The 20,687-nt window shown below is 42.9% G+C and overlaps 1 protein-coding gene across 1 annotated transcript in view; it reads left to right on the plus strand.

Moving 5' to 3' along the window:
* Positions 1-2,284: 2,284 nt before the first annotated feature.
* Positions 2,285-20,687, plus strand: part of RASSF3 (Ras association domain family member 3) — a 76,502-nt gene continuing 58,099 nt past the window's right edge. Inside the window, exon 1 of the mRNA XM_043447398.1 lies at positions 2,285-3,092. Within this exon, the coding sequence (XP_043303333.1) occupies positions 2,982-3,092 (111 nt within the window). The 5' untranslated portion in view covers positions 2,285-2,981. The remainder of the gene's footprint in view (positions 3,093-20,687) is intronic.

Consider the following 20,687-nt stretch of genomic DNA (forward strand, 5'->3'; position numbering starts at 1 on the left):
AACTTAAAAACAATACCAGGAAAATATCCTATTTATGGTATGGTGGCTCACAAAGCACTTTAACGTATTTTTTCTTTTAATATCTTTCTTCAGAGTATTCAGGAATTGTGCAAAACAATTTCTTCTGGGTGGGGTTATTTCCTTCTTTCCATTTACAATCAAACAAGTTATATAAATTCTTTAAGGTACACATAACCCTTAAATTGGAGTACTTAAGTGTTTAAATTGGAGTATCCCACCAGGGAAGCGCAATTAGTAAGGATTGTGTTTATGAAATAATAGAAAGCAAATGACAAAAGTCTATCATAAAGTAAGTAGATCATCTGATTTCCTTACATCAGTTTATGTGCACGGCACACACAGGGGCTGGGCTTCTCTGTGGCTCAGACGGTGAAAAATCTGCCTGCAATGCAGGAGACCTGGGTTCGATCGCTGGGTTGGGAAGATACCCTGGAGAAGGGAAAGGCTACCCACTCCAGTATTCTGGCCTGGAGAATTCCATAGACGGAGGAGCCTGGTGGACTACAGTACATGGGGTCACGAAAGGGTGGAACATGACCTGGTGACTAACATTTTCACACAGGTATCAGCTTAGATTGGGTAAAACAACATAGAATATCTGGTTTTTAATTATTCAGTGGCTGTGAGGCTGGAAAGGCTTCAATGTTGCAAGATCTTTAAAGTGGACTGGCTGTAACTCCAAGGCCTGCTGCCTAGGGTGACTGAGACTCCCTTGAGTTAATAGACAACTTTGCAAACTGGATGTGAGTAAGCCTGAAAGCGTGCAAGCCTTCTTTCTGTCTGAGGAGAGAATGACTGGAGCCAGTTCTATCCTTCTTGTCATCTCTGGGCCAGTTCTCCCTCCCAACTATTCCACATGGCTGACCACTGACCAAGGAGAGAACCTAGAAGGGCATCTGAAGCTCTTCAGATCACAACGGTCCCAGTCCTTACAGCTCCCCTCCTCTCTTTAAGCCTCAGTTGCTCTAGATGTAGTGAAGTGAAAGTCGCTCAGGCATGTCCAACTCTTTGCTACCCCATGGACTGTACACTCCATGGATTTCTTCAGGCCAGGATACTGAAGTGAGTAGCTTTTTCCTTCTTCAGGGGATCTTCCCAACCCAGGGATGGAACCCAGGTCTCCCACACTGCAGGCAGATTTACCCGCTAAGCCAAAAGGGAAGCTATCTCTAGAAAGCATCCTTCAAATCCATGACTGAAAAATAATTGGCCTCTTCAGGAATTTCAGACAATAAAGTATAAGGATTAGGTGTATATCTTAAAACAAGTCTCCAATTATCATTTGACTTTTTTACACCCAAAATAGGAGTATTGCATGGACTGTTACAGGGAATTAATAGCCCTTGTTCCTTTAAATTTTCACGTAAAATGAGCATAAAATAGTACTAACTACCCTGCAGTTGCTCAGTCCTGTCCGATTCTTTGTGACACCCCCCCCGGGTTGTAGCCCCCAGCCTCCTCTGTCCGTGGAAGTCTCCAGGCAAGAATACTGGAGTGGGTGCCATTCTCTTCTCCAAGGGTTCTCTCCCACCTAGGGATCGAACCCCGGGTCTCCTGCATTGCAGGCAGATTGTTTACTGTAGGGTCACCAGGGAAGCCTGCTGACTACGTTATGCAGTTGTTTTCAGCACTAAAGGAGGTAACGCAAGGAAGTTTAGCTATAATGGCTGAAAATTTTGTTTTCTAACCCTCTCTTCCCCTCCTAATATAACCTCTGCTAAAGCCGGCTTACCACAAGCAGAGCTGAAACTTAAAAACCACCTTTCAGTCAGGATCTCAGCAAGGGAATTAGTATCGTTTAAATCAATTTAATAACACCAAGATGTAAATGACTATCACCCACAGGTGGCCTGGAGAAAAATTTTGCATTTTAAAAAAGGATTAGCTGACTGGAAGGATTCAGAAAATACGGAACTTGTTTGTTTTTTGAGGAGGGTGAATAGAGTTCCCTGAACCCTTCACCCCAAGATTGAAACCGTGCCTTGTAGGTAAAGCGGATTTTGGAAGGGAAGATTTAAAAAGCACGTTTAATTAATAAGCACTCGAATTGCAGAACTCGTTCACCCTGCTTCGCACCAAGTGGCCTCAAAGATCATAATGACCTTGGCCGTCCTTATTTCGGAATGAATCCTCACTAGAAAGAAGGGCGAGAGAGAAAGACCGAAGCTCAACTGAATTTCCGGAAAGGATGTTTTTATTTGAATAAACCACCCAGTCGTTACTTCCCCACGCCTCTCAGCTAAGTTTTAACCTTCCTTGGAGGGCCGGGTTGCCAGAGCTCTCTTCGGGGCGAAAAGACTGCAGAACTCCTGAGGGTCTCGGGGGTGGGGTGGGGGGGAGGTCCCTGCGCCCTGCAGTCTTCGCCCGCTGGACCCCCGGGAGGAGGCGAGCAGTGCGGAGACGCCGGACAAAGTTTCCGGCTCTGCTTGGGCCCTCCCCCAAACCCGAGCTAGCCGGGCGGGGGGACTGCTCTCCGAGGAATTGGCAGTTTCCGGGAGGCTGGGGCAGCGACCCGGAGCACAGACGCAGCCATCTAAGCAGGGTTCCGGGGGGTTCCCCAAATACTGCTCGGGAAGAGCAGCGCTGGTAGAACAGCCCAGCTACATCGCCCCCACTCCCACCTGCGCCCGGAGTGCCCAGACCGCCTGGGGCGCGTCCCAGGCCTCTCGGGGCGGGGCCCGCGGAGCGCGGGGCGGGGCCGGGGCGGGGCCGCGGCCCAGGGGGCGGGGTCGCCGGGCGTTTCTGGGGCCCCAGCCGCGCCAGGAGCCCGGCCGGGAAGCCGGGAGGCGGCGGGAGGGGCCGGGACGGCTGGGTTGAGCGGCGGCCGCAGCTGCAGCAGGACGGCCCGCCGGCGGCTTGGGGCCGCGCGCCGGGAACCTCGCGGGGCGGGCGGGCGCGGCACCCCCTGCCTGGCCGCCAGCGCCCCGGGGAGGCGGCCCGCGCGCGACGGGACCAGCAGCATGAGCAGCGGCTACAGCAGCCTGGAGGAGGACTCCGAGGACTTCTTCTTCACCGCCAGGACCTCCTTCTTCAGGAGAGCGCCCCAGGGCAAGCTCCGCACCGGCCAGCAAGTGAGTGGTGTGCCCGGTGGGCGCAGTAGCCGGCGCCCAGTCGCTCCCGGGGAATCCCGGGGCGGCAGGACCCCAACTCCACGTGTCTCCGCGGGGTGCATGAGGGATGCTCGCGAGGAAGGAGGAGGAGGCCATCGAGAAGGGGCTTCTGTCTTTTCGGATCTCGGAGTAGTGCCTCGAGCTGGTGCTTGCGGGCTTGCGCTGGGCGCACCGGGGAGGGAAGCCGGAGGAAGGGCGGGGAGGCGGAGGGCCCGCTCGCGCCTGCCGCGCCAGATGGCCTCTGTGACTCCGCCTCGGGCGGCCGGCGGCTGGGGAGCTGTTCAGAGAGCCAGGAGTCGTCCCCGGGCCACTCCCCACGTTCCCCCTGTGCCCGGGGACGCCCTTCGCCCCCTCGCGGTCCTCATGGCGGCCCCCTCTATTAGTCCGTTCATTGGCCTGTGGCCCCCGGAGTGTTTTGGGGGCCGTGTAACGGCCAGGGGTGGACGTGGGGACCCAGCCTCCCCTACCTTCTCGGTCAGTGCGCCTCTCGTGGCGGGGTGGGGGGCGCTGAGGGAAACACGGGGCCTTGCCAGAGCAGGCGCTCATTAAATCTGGGTGGCAGGAGTCACGGTGGTGCGTTTCCAGTAAAGTCAAGTTTATAGGTGCCTCTAATGTTTTGCAAACAAGTTCCGGTACTAGGTAGGCGCAGCCGGCGAGAGCTGAGCCTTCGGTCGGTTTCTTCCTTTTTTGGAGGAAGCGTGCAGTGGAAAGCATGACTTGGGAAAAGATTGGAAGGGAACTTGGGTTGGTTTCGCCGACCATGATTGTGTGTTTCAGGGAGGCTCCCCCGGAACGGGACGCTTGGGCTGATGTCTGAGTCCGGTGCTTGAACCCCGCGGCCTCCTGGCCCTGGGAGCCTCAGCAGGGAAGTCCTGCCAACGCAGACGTGCTGGTATCCGATTAGAGAAGGCTGGAATGGAACAAATTGATTGCTTCTTAAAAAACAGCAGGCGCGCGCCCAACATTGCCATCAGACTTCTTTCTGGAGACTAGAGGCAAGGAAAATCAGGGCAGGATGATGACTTATTCGAGGACGGAGTAATGTGTCAGGATTTCCTTGCCAGACCTTTCAAGTTTACTTAACCACTTTAGCAGGTCAAATTTCTTTTTAAGATTCGGAAGTTTTAGTCTTTTGAACCTCTTAACTTCCCAAGGGGCGAAGGGTAGGGAAGTGCAAGAGTCAGGTTAGGGTTAGTAGCTGATGATCCCAAGTGAAGTTCCGAGTCAATAGTCCTCGGCTTTTGATTGTTTCTAAGGCTTAGTCACTTTAACCTGAGGCTGCTGTAACATATGCTAGGTGACTTCAACAACAAAGTATGTATTTCTGAAAGTTCTAGAGGCTAGATGTCCGAGGTGTGGGTGCCAGCATGTTGGGTTCTTTTTTTCTTTTTGGCCCTTAGGGGCATGCAGGGTATCCCCCCAATCAGGGATCAAACACTTGCCCCCAGGGAGTGGGAGCCAGGAGGCTTGATCACCAGGGAAGTCCCAGCAGGTTGTGTTCTGATGAGGGCCCCTTCCGGGCTCTAGGTAGCTGAGAGCTATCTGGCAGTGCCCTCACTCCAGGGGAAGGGCTACCTATCACCTTCTTATAAGGCCACTCATCCCATCCTGTCGGCCACTCTGAAGACCTGATTACCTCCCAAAGGCCCCGCCTCCAAATCTTATCACTTTAGAGTTTCATCATATGAATTGAGGGGTGGGGGGGCAGAGGCAAACAGTTCATAGTAAGTGAAATCTTACTTTTAGTGAAGTGTATTCTGATGCCATGAGTTTGCTGTCAGGTTTGGAAGTCAGGAATGCCTGCCTCTCCAGTCAGTGCATTGAAGAATTGCATTTCCTTGTGCTTTTTTTTTTTTTTTCACTTTGCTTTTCTCTTTCTTGGGTTCTACTTCCGTTCTCTTCTCTACTTTGTGTGTTTTTGTTTTTTTTCCCATTTATGTCACTGTCATCATTTGACACTTTTTGAGTAGAGATTGTCAGAGATGGTTGGGCTCATTTGAAGTCTATCCCAGAGGCTACTAGTAGCTGCAGAAAACTAGTTGGTGTTGAATTCTCCAGGCCTGAGATGCTCCTTTATGAGGGCCAAGGTATCCAGGTTGAGCTTGTATGAAAAAGTTTTAGTGCTTTAAAAAGTAAGAATTTTTTTTCTGGGTTTATACACTTAACGATGTCTATGTTATACTCATTAACTTACATAATATTCATCTAGTATATATAACATACTCATTTAATGATACTTATTTAGTGTTTAGGCTTGTCCTACCATCAATATATATTTTGAAGATTGTGCTGAGTGAGAATCAGAACAGTAAGTCTTAGATCTTTGCTTAAAGAGCTTCAAAGTATATTCTGAAACTTTATTGCCTGTGTATTTCCCCTTCTAACATAACACTTACTGGGTGCTGAGTTAGAGGACTTATTTACCAGTTGGAGAAGGTGTTCCAGCTGAAATTTGTGGGCATTTTGGTTTATCTAAAGAGTGAATCTGTTAAATTCCTGATAAGATTTATGAGTTAAGGAAGTCAAACTTACCGTAAATTTAAAACAAGGCACTCTTAATACAGAACATGTCTTTTACCTAAGGTTAGATAAATCTTTTTTCCTTCTTTATGCCAGTGATGCAAGAATTAGGTAGGCACCTCTGACATATAGTTTAGCAGTGAAATTTATGTTTTCTCTAAAGAGGTGGAAAGAGAAGTGTTGCCAGAAGGATCTATTATGGATAATAGTGATTTTGTAAAAGTGCTATACCACCTGGTGGAAAGGCCAGGAAAACGTGGTTTCTAGAACTCTTGAAAATATCCAGGGAAAACAAGATGTCTGTGGTAAATGCAGGATGGTGAGAAAGGGGGAGAGAGGGTGAGAAATTTCTTTCTTCTCTTGCCAGGCAAAGGAACATGGCCCAACTTTTTCTTTCTTATTTTATATTGGTGTCCTCTTTAAGAAAAAAAAAAAAAAAAAAGGAAAAGGCTTAAAAACTTGTCTGGAAGATACAAAGGAAAGAAATTGTGGCCTTTTTCTAGGAGTTTGTTTGAATGCCATGCTTACTGCTGTATCCCCAGGGCTTCCATCAGTGAGTATTAGTTGAATGAATGAATGTTTTCTTGGTTTGATAATTGTTGGCTCTTTATGGGTTTTCAGTGTACCCTGTCTTATGATTCTCCCAAGAATCCTCTGTGGCATTAACCTAATGAAAGGTTGGGCCTCGTTAAGTGCTTTGCTAAAGACCCACACTTAGGTAGGGAAAAGGCAGTACTCAAGTTTTCCCGACTCAAAATTCCTGTCTGCTTTTCACTGCTTCTTGGCTATAAAAATAATTTTAATATTCCAGTTTACTTTTGCAAAATGGATATCTATAATTTAGGAGTTTCTTAACATTTTGACACCCTAACTTTCATATGTCTTCATTACAGTGTTCATAAGTCATCCTTATGAATGTACTGTTATGCTTTGTGCAGAAGCAAGAATGTTAACAGTGTGTTAACTCATAATTTTCCTTTTCTACATATTCAGGCTTCCAAGAGTAGAAATGGACTAAAATCATTAATCTATCAGAGCATATGCTGCTTCTTCTCTAAACCAAGGTGGTCACTTTTCTTCCTGAGCCTTGGGTACATAATAGGAATAAGAAATGACACTGTGTTTGCTTTAGAAGTAGAATAATTAAGAAGCAATTATAATAAAAGGGAGTTAATAAAAAATTTTTAAAAAGATAAAGAAGTCTTATTTAGGAGCTTGAAATTGTCTTCTGAACCATCCACACTTTTTAAGAAGTTCTGCTAAAGAATGGGTTAATAAGGCAAGCCTGTTAGACTCCATGTAACAGATCTTAAGTTTGCCCATAGGTTTTTTTCCTTGTTATAATTTAAACATTTTGTAGTTCTCTGGCTCTGCATCTTACACCTAGAATCAACAGTAATGAGTTGCACTGTTTTATTCAGTGTTTCCATTAGAAGTTTTGGTGATAGAGCGCTAATTTACAGCATCAAAGGTATTTTGCTTAAACTTCCTCTACTGACAGAGTCCCTGTATTACTGAATATAAACATTCCCAGCAGTTGTTTTGCCCAGTGTACGGTTATTTGCACATCTCATCGCCGTGTCTGATATATTCTGTTCTTACACAGTGTTAATCCAATGGAATTTTGTGTTTGTGTGAGCAGGACTCACAGAAACACATTCCTTTAACTGAATTTCAGAAGAAAATTAGTCACCAGTCATATACCAGCAAGCATGAACAATACACATTCTACCCCATTTCTTTTTCTGGCTCACGTGCAAGAGTTAGAATTATTTGGAAAGCAGTGACACAAAACATTTACAAAAAGGAAAGCTAAACGCATCCAATGATGTGGTTATTCTTCTTAGATTTCCTTTGGCGGTCAGTAAACATTCGTTTTTGGACAAAAAAGTGAGACTGGCCGAATGCTTTCTCGCGTACCAGCTCCTCGCCTAGAGCATCAACTCTTCTTTACTCTTAGCTTTCCAGATAAATTGCTGCCTTTTGATAAAGACCCCAGTTGGAGGCTTGCTTTTGGCTTCTAATTTGTCCCAGGGTCATTGGCCAGCCGGGCCCCTCCTTGGAATGGATGGTGAGAGACAGTGTAGGGTATAATAAGGTAAATGCTTGCAAAGATACATCTTGACTAACTTGGCCCATTTTTGTCCTTGTCTCGTTGAAGAGCTGATATGTGTTGCCTTGTAGGAGGCTATTATTCTGGTTAAGCAGGCAGGCTGTAGTCCTACAGTCCGTGGGGTCGCAAAGAGTCAGACACAGCTGAGTGAATGAGCATGCAAAGCATTGCCTGTTGTTATATATGTTGTATATGAGAAGGCCTAGCTCATTGTTTGCTCTCTGATGCAACAACTTTTTAAAAAAATATTTATTTTTATTTATTTACTTATTTGGCTGTGCCCAATCTTAGTTGTAGCACACGGGATCTTTAGTTGTGGCATATGGGATCTAGTTCCTCCACCAGGAATCGAACCCAGGCTCCCTGCATTGGGAATGCAGAGTCGTAGCCACTGGACCAGCAGCAAAGTCCCTGATGCAACAACTTTAATTAAGAGTCTGTAACTAGCAGTCTAGTCTTATTAGGCTTCTTCAGTTCCCTTCAGGATTCTAGTTGGTCCCCATCACAGAACCTGGGCCTGGAATTGCTTTTGTCTTAGTTCTTGACTTGTCAATTTACATGCCACCTTCTCAGAGAAGTCTTCCTGAACCACCAATCCAAACTAGACACCCTTCCCTCTTAAAGTACTCTGCTCTTTCCCTTCATAGCGAAAGTTGTAAATTCTTATTATAGTTTGTTTAGAACAGATACTAGCATGTTTACCCAGGGTCTGAAATAAATGCCTGGCACTTGGTAGGTGCTTGAGTAAGTGAAAGCCTACTCATCATTTTGAATGAAAGTCCCAGTACTAGGTACTGTGAGTTTTCCTTTGAACACAAGTACACAATTTCCTCCCTTCTCACAACTAGACCATGAGCCTCCACTGCATCTTATAGAGGGTAGTCATTTAAAAATGGGTAATATTGGTGGTAACCGTTACTGCTGGTTTAGTTCACTTTATTTTTCCTTATTTTAAGCTTCAATCATTCATTCATTTATGCAACAACTGAGTTTATTTTTGCCAAGAAGGGAAAGAGCGGAGGGCTGCTTCGGATCAGTGATTCAGAAGGACTTCTCTGAAAAGGTGAACTGTAAGGAGAAAAATGTGACCACCTCCACTGGCTCTAGGAATAGAGCAATGAAAAAACAATGTCCCTAACCTCATTTAGCAATAATTTTAAAAAAGCTTATCAAATACATAAAACATCTCTCATTTTTCTTTAATGAGCTTACTTCTTTGATAAAAGGAAACCTTTTAACTGTTTAGTTTTTTCAGGAATACCCCTGTTGTGCAAAGTCTGGTAAGGCTATTATGTCTATTTAGATAGAAATGTTGGCTGAGATGTGTATCCCTGTAAAACAAGCCACATTTCTCTGTTGACATCTGTCCTAAAATTGTAGAGGACTGTAATATATAATCATCCTATAGTTAGTGTTGGCTTGGCTGTCAGTGGCTAGTTGAAATGGTTTTTGCTTACTTGTATATATATACACACACACACACATATACACACATTTTTAATGGAGAGGGCCCAGTTACACACCAGGAGAGAGATGATCAGAGCCTATTAAAAAATTAGCATGTGAAATGAATGTAAACATGTCACAAAATGGAAGTGACCATCATTCTAAAAGTGTGCTGCCCGCGTAGGGTAGTTACTAGTCAGGTATGGCTGTTGAATACTTGAAATGTGGCTAGTCTGATTTGAGAGCTGCTGTCAAGTCTGAAATACGTACTGAATTTCCAAGACAAAGGAAAGAGAAAATATATCACAATACTTGTTATTATTGGTTTACATGTTGAAATAATACTCTGAGTATATTGAGTTCCATAAAATTAATTTTTATATGTTTATTTTTTAACATGACTATTGGAAAATGTTAAATTAATGGCTTCCTAAAATAACTGACTTCCCTGGTAAATGCAGTGGTTAAGAGTCCGCCTGCCAATGCAGGGGACACGGTTTCGATCCCCGGTCTGGGAAGACCCCACATGTGGAGGAGCAGCTAAGCTCGTGCACACACCTGTGAAGCCTGAGCGCCCGGGAGCTGTGCCCTGAGCAGGAGAAGCCACTGCAGTGAGAAGCCCGTGCCAGCAACTGCAGAAAGCCCCTGTGCAGCGGTGAAAACCCATCACAGCCAGTAAATAATCGAGTTAGTGGCTTGTGTTACACCTTTGTTGGACAGTGCTGTTTGCAAAAGCAGAGCTGCGGACTCTTGCCAAGGGCGTGAATCTCTATCCTCTCGATGGCTGCAGGTGGACGGACTGGGTACCAGCCAAGCCCACTGGGAAGATTTTTCTTTGTGAAGGGAAACGTGCCCTTTGCTGTTTGGAATAGTTTTCTTCTCAGCTTAGCTCGGGTCACACATATGAGCTAAATGAGCATTTTGAGGTTGTGAAACTGGTGTATATGGGACTTTCCTTTTTTTCATTTTAAGAACTGAAAGGATAAAACCATCCTAGTGGCCTTCTAGCTGCAAATCTGCCTTCAGTGTACAGAGGCAAGGGCTCATCTTTCATAGAGTATTAAAACAGCCAGAGTAATCTGCATTTTATAGACGGTAATTGCCCACTGCTGCTACATATGATTCCATCAGCTAAGATAATTTACTAATTATATATTGCAACACTCAGTTCTTTTTCCAGATACTAAACAAAGTGAGATAATTAGAGGAGGAAAAAGGGTGAGGTGGGAGATTGGAAGCCAGAAGAATAGATTTAGAAGATCTTGGACTTAAAAGATTTAGAATGTAATCAGCAGAGTGTTTTCAAGAAATTCATGCCAGTTGGCCAAAGTGTGTGTGTGGATTGTGAAAGGAGCTTTCTAAACTCATTTTCCAAGTGTTTATGAATATTCACAATGGGCTCGACTGCTGCTGAGGATTCAGTGAACAAAACAGATTGAAACCTGCTCTCATGGAGTTTAGTTAGATCAATTCTTATCCATGGTAAAGAGCAAGATCTTAGTTCAAACTTTGGCTCCATGTTTGTTATATATATGCTGAAAAAATGAGTAATTTCTCATATGTATATCATTTGCACTGGAAAGATTTTAAGATTTTGTGGGTTAGCTAGAGCAATATTTTTAAATTTTTTAAAATAGTGATATAAAAATCACAGCACAGATGATATTAACACATAAGTATTTTGCAGAATTATTTTTCTAGGCCTTTTTTGTTTTGCACATATATAATCTTACTGTACTGTTACTTTTAAAAATTGTGATTTGGGAATTCCCTGGCAGTCCAGTGGTTAGAACTTTGTGCTTTTTACTGCAGAGGGCCCAGGTTCAATCCCTGGTCAGGGAACTAAGATCCCACAAGCTGTGTGGCCCCACCAAGAAAAAACATAAATAAATTGTTAGTTTAATACAGGTAACATTTGCCATCAAAGCCATTTTTCAGTGTTCAGTAGTGTTAAGTGTATTTACATTGTTGTGTATTCAGTTGCCAGAACTCTTTCTTGGGAACTGAAACTCTGTCCTCATTAAATTACAGTACAGTTCCCCTTTCCTCCTCCCGGCCAGCTCCTACTTTTTGTTTCTCTTTGGTTGTTTGATATCTCTCTTAAGTGGTATCATACAATATTTGTCTTTTTGTGACTGGCTTATTTCACTTAGCATAATATCCTTAAGGTTCATCCATGTGTCAAGATTTCCTTCAAGTCTGAGTAATATTCCATTGTATATGTATACCTCATTTTGTTTATCCATTTACTCAGCCAGTGGACATTTGGCTGCTTCCACCTTTTGGCTTTTGTGGATATTGCTGTTGTGAACAGGAGTGTACAGATATCTCTTAGAGACCTTGCTTTTATTATTATTATTGCTTAGAAACTTTGCTATTATTTCAGGTATGTACCCAGAAGTGACACTGCTGAATCATATAATTCTATTGGTACTTTGTTGAGAAATATTGTACTGATAGATTTCCTGCTATTTAAACTTAGAATTATGAGGGATAGCTGTGTGACTTCAGCTATCATTTTGATGTCTGTATTGTATTTTATTGAATAGGCTCTCATTCCCAAAATAGGGCAAACATGGATGTTTCTAATTTTTGCTACTATACATAATACTGTAGTGAACAAGAGCAAGAAACCTTTACCATTTATGGATGTTTTTTTAGGATAGATATACAAAATAGAATTTACTGAGCATGAGGGTGTAACCATTTTTATGAGTAGTTATTTATTGTCAGTTTAAGACTATTTTTAATCTGGTTTCATTGCACCCTCAGCTGCACTGGATGCAGTCACTGAGAGAGGAAAAACGTTGCAAAGTCACCTCATTGTTATTTAATTTGCATTCCCCTGGTTCACGGTGAGTGTAGGGACTTCCCTGGTTGCTCAGTGGTTAGGACTCTGCTTGCCCTGCAGGGGGCATAGGTTGGATCCTTGGTGAGGGGACCAAGACCCCATATGCCATGGGGCAACTCAGCCTGAGCGCCACAACTACAGAAGCTGGCGTGCCGCAGTGAACACCCAGTGAATTTAATATTTTGTGGTTCTTTTGCATGGATCTTCCTCTTGGTGTGTGCAGCCTTTGACCATTAGGTAGGTGGAAGTCTGGAGAGCATTGCTCTTTGCGTCTCCTGTCTGTTTAGCAGGGTAAATGCTTCTTCCCCTTTTTTGTGGTCAGCTGAACTTCAGGTTATTTTTGACTTTGTACCAAAGGGTGGTTGCATATTCTGTCCTTTTGAAATACATTAGAATGTGTTTCAGGCTGACCTCACTGAAACTCAGAGCAAAATACTTCTTACTCCTATAATTACGGCACAGGAAAAGCATTGCTAAGACAGCATCAGCGTCCTGTGGATACACTGCGGAATATGGAGGGCGGGGAGCTGGATGATGTGTCCTTTACTAATCATGTGAGAAAGGGTGACTAGGAGTATCTGTTTATCTTTGAATTTCAGTAAGTTTAGCATGAGTTTTCCAACCACTATGGTAGAATTTGGAGGAATTGAAGTTATCTTATAAATGTACTGGGAACTGAAAAAAGTTTAGGGCAAACTAGTAAAAACCCCACCTAGGAAAGAGGATTTTTATACCGTTTACTTATAAGCGTATTATCTTTGGTTGAAAAATTGCAATTAGATAGAATCTGACCCCATAGTCCACTTTAAGGTTCACCTGTGTCCAAAATTGTTGCTTAATGTTTTATAATCTGATTGTTTTGCTCTCATTTAATTTTTTCCTTCTTTCAGAATATTTTAAGTAAGTGAATCTTTTAAAAGGCTGTGGAGAGTTATTTCTGACTTTAGATAGATGATGAACCCTTCTCAATCCTCATATTCTTAGACAATTCAAATTTACCCTGAAAACTTCCCACAGATGCTTGTTTCGAGGAATATTTTTTGATATTTTGCCAGTCAGATCATAGAAATTTATGTGTGTCTGATATAGTTCTCCAATAGCAAAACAAACAAAAACCAAACTTTTTTTTTTTTGGAAAACAGAAAGCATAACTAGGTGCACTGCGTTGGAGAAAAAAAAAAAATAGCAATCCTAAAATGAAGTTTAACATTTCATAACGTTTTACAGTTAAAGGAGCTTTCGAAGAGAATTAAGATTCATTTGGTTTATTTGGGCTTTAATTTCAGCAGAGCTTTGAGATGATAAGTTAAACAGAAGTTTTATTGGTTTAGGCCTTAAGCAGATCCAGGTTTAATGGCATGGCAGAGGTGAATTCAGGGGTTACTCGACTGTAGCCAGTGATTTCCCAGCTATGGGAAAATGTAAATATTATGTAGGTGGCTTAAAGAAACAATAATATTACTTTTGTCTGTTTAAGCCTGTTTCTGTTTGTTTAAACGGGCTTGTGGATTGCTTTTTCTTGCCAGTTTTCCTTTGAGGGGAAGTGCTGCCCTTTCAGAGCTTTCTGAAGTTTAAGAATTCCTTTCTTGCTTTTCCTAATGACCTGTGTGGGACACGCAGCCCGGTCGGCTGGCGTGAGGGTGATGCCTCTGCCCTGCTGAGGTGTGGGGTTGGATCCTCGCTGTCCTGTGGGTCTCAGCTAGAGGGAATTTGTTTTGTGAACTGTACCCAGAGCATACTTGTACCTGACATTTGGTGGAGAGGGTTTGGAGGTAGGTTGTGTACAATTAATATTTTTTAAAAAGGCAAATCTAGCAAATTAACTTGAAAGTCATTCTCACTGCACATAGTTTTGTACAGTTTTAATTACAATGGATCTTAGCAGGGAGAAGCAAGATAAGGATCGGGGGGTTGAGAAGTACAAACTGTTACGTATCAAATAAGTTACAAGGATATACTGTACAGTATAGGGAATATAGCTTCTATTTTATAATAACTACAAATGAAGTATAACCTTTAAAAAATTTGAATCACTGTATTATACACCTGTAACTTACAGAATATTGTACATCAGCTATACTTCAATTAAAGAGTAAATCAATATTTTTAAGAAGAAAAAATGGATCTTGATCTTTTCAGGTGAAGCTATTACTATTTTTTAAAAAAGGGACTGGATTTTGTTACAGGCTAAAAGGATGGTGTTCTTCTAGACTAACTGCTATCAGTGGTGTGAGGCAGCCTGAGTTAAATCATTGTTGTTGTGGGCAAGTCATTGCACCTCTTTAAGCCTCAGTTTCTTCATCTGTGTATTACGTGCATGCCTGGCATATAATAAGCAGTAACAAATATTAGTCATTGTTATTTGTGGAAGGTTCTATTATATATGATCATGTACTTTGAGTGTGCTAGGTTGAATAGAGAACTGCTGGTGGTTGAGAGATTTGAACCTAATAATCTAACTGGAGAATAAAAGACAGCAGGAAATTAGGTTGTCTCTCTTTGGCTTTATGGACCAAAGTAAATTGGGACTCTTAATGTAATTGATCGAGAAGGCGCTCCAGTCATTCCCAGAGGCTTAATTTTCTTCTTCTTTTTCCTCCTTCTGTATCACTGTGGTGTCTTTGTTTTTTGGTAAAAGGGCTGATTCCTCCTGACCAAGCCTGAGGCCACCCTTCAAAGTCTTCACCCACTTCTTTCTTCTTTAGCAAGCCATTCCATTGGAAAGAGAGAGAACAGGCATATGAGAGTGGGGTTCTTTGGCCCAAGCCTTTATGTAAAAGTTAACACATAGTATGAAAGCGTTTTTCTTTTCATCCTCGTCTGTTCTCCCTATTTTATCTGCCTCAGAGTGCAGGGTTTTAGTTGCAGTTTTGCTGGAGGCTGCTGGCTTGACCCGGTGACAAATTCCATTTCTTCCTAGGGCTTTCCGTTTTCCCCCAGAAGGTCTCAATCGCCTTGCGCTCGGCGTTTAGGGACTTAGTCACTGCCTTCTTTCCGGTTTTCCTAAGGTCAGGCCGAATGAGGTAATTCACACGAACTTTGTAACGCGCTGCAGGGGGGGCGCTGTGGTTAGATTAGAGTCCTGGTTCGGTGGGCTGTGGCTGGCCTCCCACCCACAGAGAGTCTGTCTCCCCTCTAAGGCATTTCTGTGTTGCTGAACGCATCCGCAGCTTGCAAACAAGCTTGCTTTTGCAGAATTTGAATGTAGGCATGGAGGAAGCTCGATGAGTCATGTGATCCGTTTGGCTAACTCTTCAGAGGTCACTTATGCTCTGTGAAAGTGGCGTGAGTTTTAGAGTGTGGTGGGAAACCTCTTCCTTTGGGTCACATCAGTCTCCTGGGGTTTGTTGCTATTCCGTCTCTGCCCTCAACCATCCCTCTCTTTGGTTGTATGTTTTTTATATTTAGTTGGTTGTCTGAAACTGGCTTTGTATTAATTCTGAATACCGTTGTGAAGAATTTTAATCGCTTTAAAAACTTCTAATCGACTGAGCTGTAGTATTACTGAAGCACTTTTTTAAGCAAATGAAAATTATTTGTTTGGCTGCACCGGGTCTTAGTTGTGGCACGTGGGAATCTCATGCCCTGACTGAGGGTCAAACCTGGGAGCACAGGATCTTAGCCACTGGACCACCAGGAAAGTCCCTACTGAAGTCCTCTTATAAATAATATCACCAATTTGTGTAAAAGACTTCCAACAGTATCTGGTATGTGAGTGCATGTTTAATACACTAATATTAACTAGTATTATTTCTACTGGTATTAGCATTATCAGTTTAAAAGAGTTTGGTAGGAGCTTTTATTCAGACTGGTGGCGCAGATGGTAAAAAAATCTGCCTGCAATCCAGAGACCCGGGTTCGGTCCCTGGGTCAGGAAGATCCCCTGGAGAAGGGAATGGTTACCCACTCCAGTATTCTTGCCTGGAGAATGCGAGGGACAGAAGAACCTGGCAGGTTACAGTCCATGGAGTTGGAAAGAGTTGGACATGACTGAGTGACTAACACCTTCTTACTGAGATAGTTTGGTTCAATAGAAAAGTCTCGGAATCTGGAATTAGGAGGCTCCTGCTTTTGGATCTGTCATCTGTCAGTTCTGAGAGCTACAGCAGGTTCCTTAACTTCCTTGAGTATCATTTTGGTAATCTTTACAACAAATTATCATAGAGGGGTTAAATGAGAAAATGTGTGTTATAATTCCTAGATTATAGATTGTAACATAATTGTAAGTATGACAACATCACAGGTGTGTTTAGAGACTATAAAAGTTTTTATTTTTAATATATATCTTGTCTCTTATAAATTGATTACATATTCTCAGCTTATCATGGTATTAGAGGTGACACTTGACAAATAGTTGTTGAAAAATGAATTTATTTCTCCATCTCATTCATGTGTGTCTGTATCTGCAAAGTGGTGATTTGTGTTTGAATAGTTACATCTAAGCAAGTTTTAATTACTTTATATATGGATTGTGGTACTTAGGAAGCACTCAGATACTTTGGGGAAAAAACAACATTCTAGTCCATTGTCAGATGAGTCAGGGACCCAAGTAAATTTCATTAGTTTTAAGCCTTCCAGGTTATCCTGTCTGTAAACTTCATGACTCTGATGCTGGAAAAGATTGAAGGCAGGAGAAGGGGAAGACAGAGGTTGGATGGCATCACCAACTCAATGGACATGGGTTTGAGCAAACTCCAGGAGATGGTGAAGGACAGGGAAGCCTAGTGTGCTGTGGTCCATGGGGATGCAGAGTCAGACATGACTGACTGACTGAACAAAAAGAAGTTTTACAAGGGTGAGCCACTTCTGTCCTGTTCACCACTGTATCTTCGTTGTTAATGTGGTGCTTGGCTCAGGGCACAGAGCGGGGCCATTGATTTTTGTTGATTGGCCATCTGGTGGTTGTTTGATCAGACTCACATCAGAATTATAATCAAGAAAAAAGAAGTTGGGTGACCTAGTGGAATAGATTTCTTTTGGTTTCAAGAATAGTAATACTAAGCAATGACAGTAGATTCTGTATCATGTGAAAGTGAGACTTTTCGGTGAAATGGAAAGTATTTTGGACTGGGGATGGTAGAGACCTCCTAGGTAGGTAGGTTTAATTGCGAAGTCATGTCTGACTCTTGCAACCCCATGGACCGTAGCCTGCCATGCTTCCCTGTCCATGGGATCTCCTAGGCAAGAATACTGGAGTGGGTTGCCATTTCCTCCTCCAGGGAATCTTTTCTGACCCAGGGGTCAAACCCTGCATTGCAGGCAGACTCTTAACTGACTGAGCCACAAGAGATCCATGGAGACCTCCTAGCCTTGCTCTTTGTTAAATAGCGAAGATAACTTCGGGAATTACTTAGCCACTTTGGGCTTCAGTTTGTTCCTCAATGGTCCTGTCCAGTTCTGGGACAAATAGTTAATTTATACTAGAGCTGCATTCCATATTGGAGGGAAAGTAACAGATAAGTCTTGAAAGGGACTCCGTGAAATGTATTGAGATGCCAAATGAATTAGTTTGGAAACAGCTATCTGAAGTCTTATCTGGTTGGATGGGGTTGAATTTAAGTGTATTGATTAGTCATTGCTTTTTGAGAAATGACTAGAATATGTAGAATTATTTCTTTTTCTGAAGAGGGAACAGCTTGGGAAAGAATCAGAGAAGTTCTTGAGATGTATTTAATTCATCCATATATAGTGCCAACAAGAATGGGTGTCATGCAAGCTGAAGGGAACACTTAATTGTTCTGAACTTCTGTGTTGCTGGAGTTATAAATATAGTGTCAAGAGCTACTTAGGAAAGAACCCGCCAGCAGTGCCACATTCCTCAAAGACAGGGCAGGATAAATGTTTGGGAGTCCTCTGCTTGCTGAGAACGTGAGGCCAGGAGCCACTGTGCTTACTGAGGGCGCACTCTTGTGGGTTGGTGTGGCATTTGGGAGTGAGGAAGTATATACATTTCCTTTGGAAAATTTAATTTTTTCTTTTGTTTCTATTATCTCCTTTATTCCAATTGCACATACTCTTGCCTGGTCAATGTTCCTTGAAAACTTTTAGCGAGTAAAATCCTACTATAAACATTTCAGAGTCTATTGTCTCTGAAATTTGGCTACAGCGTAGCCAAATGCCAGGCTTCTAGAGGCGTCTATCCTCTTGCCCACATTCCGTGTTGAGTGCCTTAACCAGCCTCTCCATTCACTGATCCCAAAATACTCAGTTTAAGGCTCATTTTTTTAAGAATCTCTTGTCCTCTGATTGCTTTATGTGTATTTAAATATGGCTGTCCTGACGAGAATGAAAATTCTTGGGGGCCGAGGATTTTTGCTATAGAGGCCATGTCAAATGATTTATGAATCTGATGATTAACTTGGTTCATTACTGAGACATTGTCTTTCCAGAGAAATTTTTTTTTTTTTTTTTTTTTTAGTGGCTGTGCTGCACAGCTTGTGGGATCTTAATTCCCTGACCAGGTACTGAACCCAGTCCCTGGCTGGTGAGAACACCAGCGTCCTGACCACTGGACTGCCAGGAATTCCCGAGAATTATTTTTAATCTGGGCAGTTTATTTAGAATTTTGCTCTTGTATGTTTCTAATTTCGTATATACTTCAGGGGGTGTTTCTTCAAGAACCTGAGGGGGAAGATATTTCCTTAAAATTGGTTTTTAAATATTTGAGGGATTATTGATAATTTAGAACAATGTAAATCTAGGTGGACTGGTTTTTTTAACCTGAGGAGTCTGAGGTTTTTGGCTATTATTTTAGCTAGAAGGAATATGCTTAATGTATCATTACATCAAGGTTTGCTTTCAGTCATGGAAATCATTGAAAATTATTTTTCTAGCAACAGCTGTTCTTTTCATTAAACATACCATAGTATCCCTGAAGTTTTGTAGTGCATTTTTGGGTTGGAAAATGTGCGATGTGATAAACAGAAGAGATGACTGATTTAGTTAACTGCTCACATTTTGTGTTTGTTTTAATTCGAAGTGTTGGCCTCATAAAAATGAATATTGTGTCATAATAGTTTATGTGAACTAAAATGTTAGCATCTTGTGGCAAGTAAAGCACCGAGTCTCCAGATCCTATATGTTATAGTCATTAAGCATTATTTGAAGTATCTCTGAATTTACATAAGACATTCCATTCATTTAGACACTCACTGATCTTTAACAATTAGTGATCAAAAGGCAAAGTGTGGGCTGAACTATAAAGTAATAGATTTCCCCAGATGTAAAATATATATCTCAAAAAAGATGGAAATATAAAGTTCAAAAGCTACTTGGAGGGCCTTCCTTGGTGGTCCAGTGGCTAAGACTGCACGCTCCCAGTGCAGGGGGCCCAGGTTCAATCCCTGGTCAGGGAACTGGATCCCGCATGTCGCATCTAAGAATTTTGCATGCTGCAGCTAAAAGAGCGAATGTGCCGCAACTAAGACCTGGTGCTGCAAGAAAGAAAGAAAAAGAAAAAAAGAAAAAGCTGCTTGGAAACGTCAAACCATTCTTTATGACTGTCAGAACATGTTACATCCAGTTGTGTCTGCCTCAGGAGTCAGTTCTAGCCCCCAGTGGCTGTTGAGTGAGAGTGGAGATAAAGTGGAGGGAATGGAGATATTGCTGATTTGGGAGGATTTGGTTGTGTTGAATGTGTTGGGGCAGTGACAGAAGGAAATCAGAGAGGAATTCATGAGTTTCTGGCTCGGGTGACCGGAAGATGATGCTATCACTTCCCAAGAAAGGGAATATAGCAGAAAGATCAGATTTGGGAGGGAGGGTAAGTTCAGATAATATATTGACTCCATTCTTCCGTGGTGGCTCAGACAGTAAAGAATCTGTCTGCAATGCAGGCGACCTGGTTTTGATGCCTGGGTTGGGAAGATCCCCTGGAGAAGGAAATGGTAACCCTCTCCAGTATTCTTGCCTGGAGAATCCCTTGGACAAAGGAGCCTAGAGGGCTACAGTCCCTGGGGTTGCAGAGAGTCGGGCACAACTGAGGCAATTTAGCATGCACATGGGGTCTTCAGCCAGAAGCATGGAGGATTCCAGGGTCTAAGGGACAGTCAAAGCAGAGTGTGTTCATGGAAATGGATCAAGAAGGAGTGGCTGGAGGGGAGGGGAGAGAACCCAGAGAGAGTGGGTGTCCTGGGAACCAAGGTAGGGGCCTGCCTCAGGAACAAGAGCTTGGCATTTAAAGATACTCAGCATTGCTAATCATCAGATCAAAACCACTGTGAGCTATCACCTCACACCTGTCAGAAGGACTGTCATCAAAAAGAACACAAAACAGTAAATGTTGGCAAGGATGTGGGGAAAAGAGAACCCTACTACACTGTTGGTGGGAATGTAAGTTGGTGTAGCTGCCGTGGAGAACAGTGTGGAGGTTCCTCAAAAACTTAAAAATAGAACTCCATATGACCCAGAAATGCTACTCCTGGATAGATATCTGACAAAAATAAAAACAGTAATTTGAAAAGATACATGTACCCCAGTGTTCATAGCAGCTCTGGTTTCAAGAGCCAAGATGTGGAAGCAACCTGTGTCCATCAGCAGATGAATGGAGAAAGAAGAGTGGTACATACATATGATGAAATGCCACTCAGATACAAAATAAATGAAATAATGCCATTTGCAGCAACAT

This window comes from Cervus canadensis, chromosome 25, assembly GCF_019320065.1.
Source record: "Cervus canadensis isolate Bull #8, Minnesota chromosome 25, ASM1932006v1, whole genome shotgun sequence".
NCBI classification, from domain to species: domain Eukaryota; kingdom Metazoa; phylum Chordata; class Mammalia; order Artiodactyla; family Cervidae; genus Cervus; species Cervus canadensis.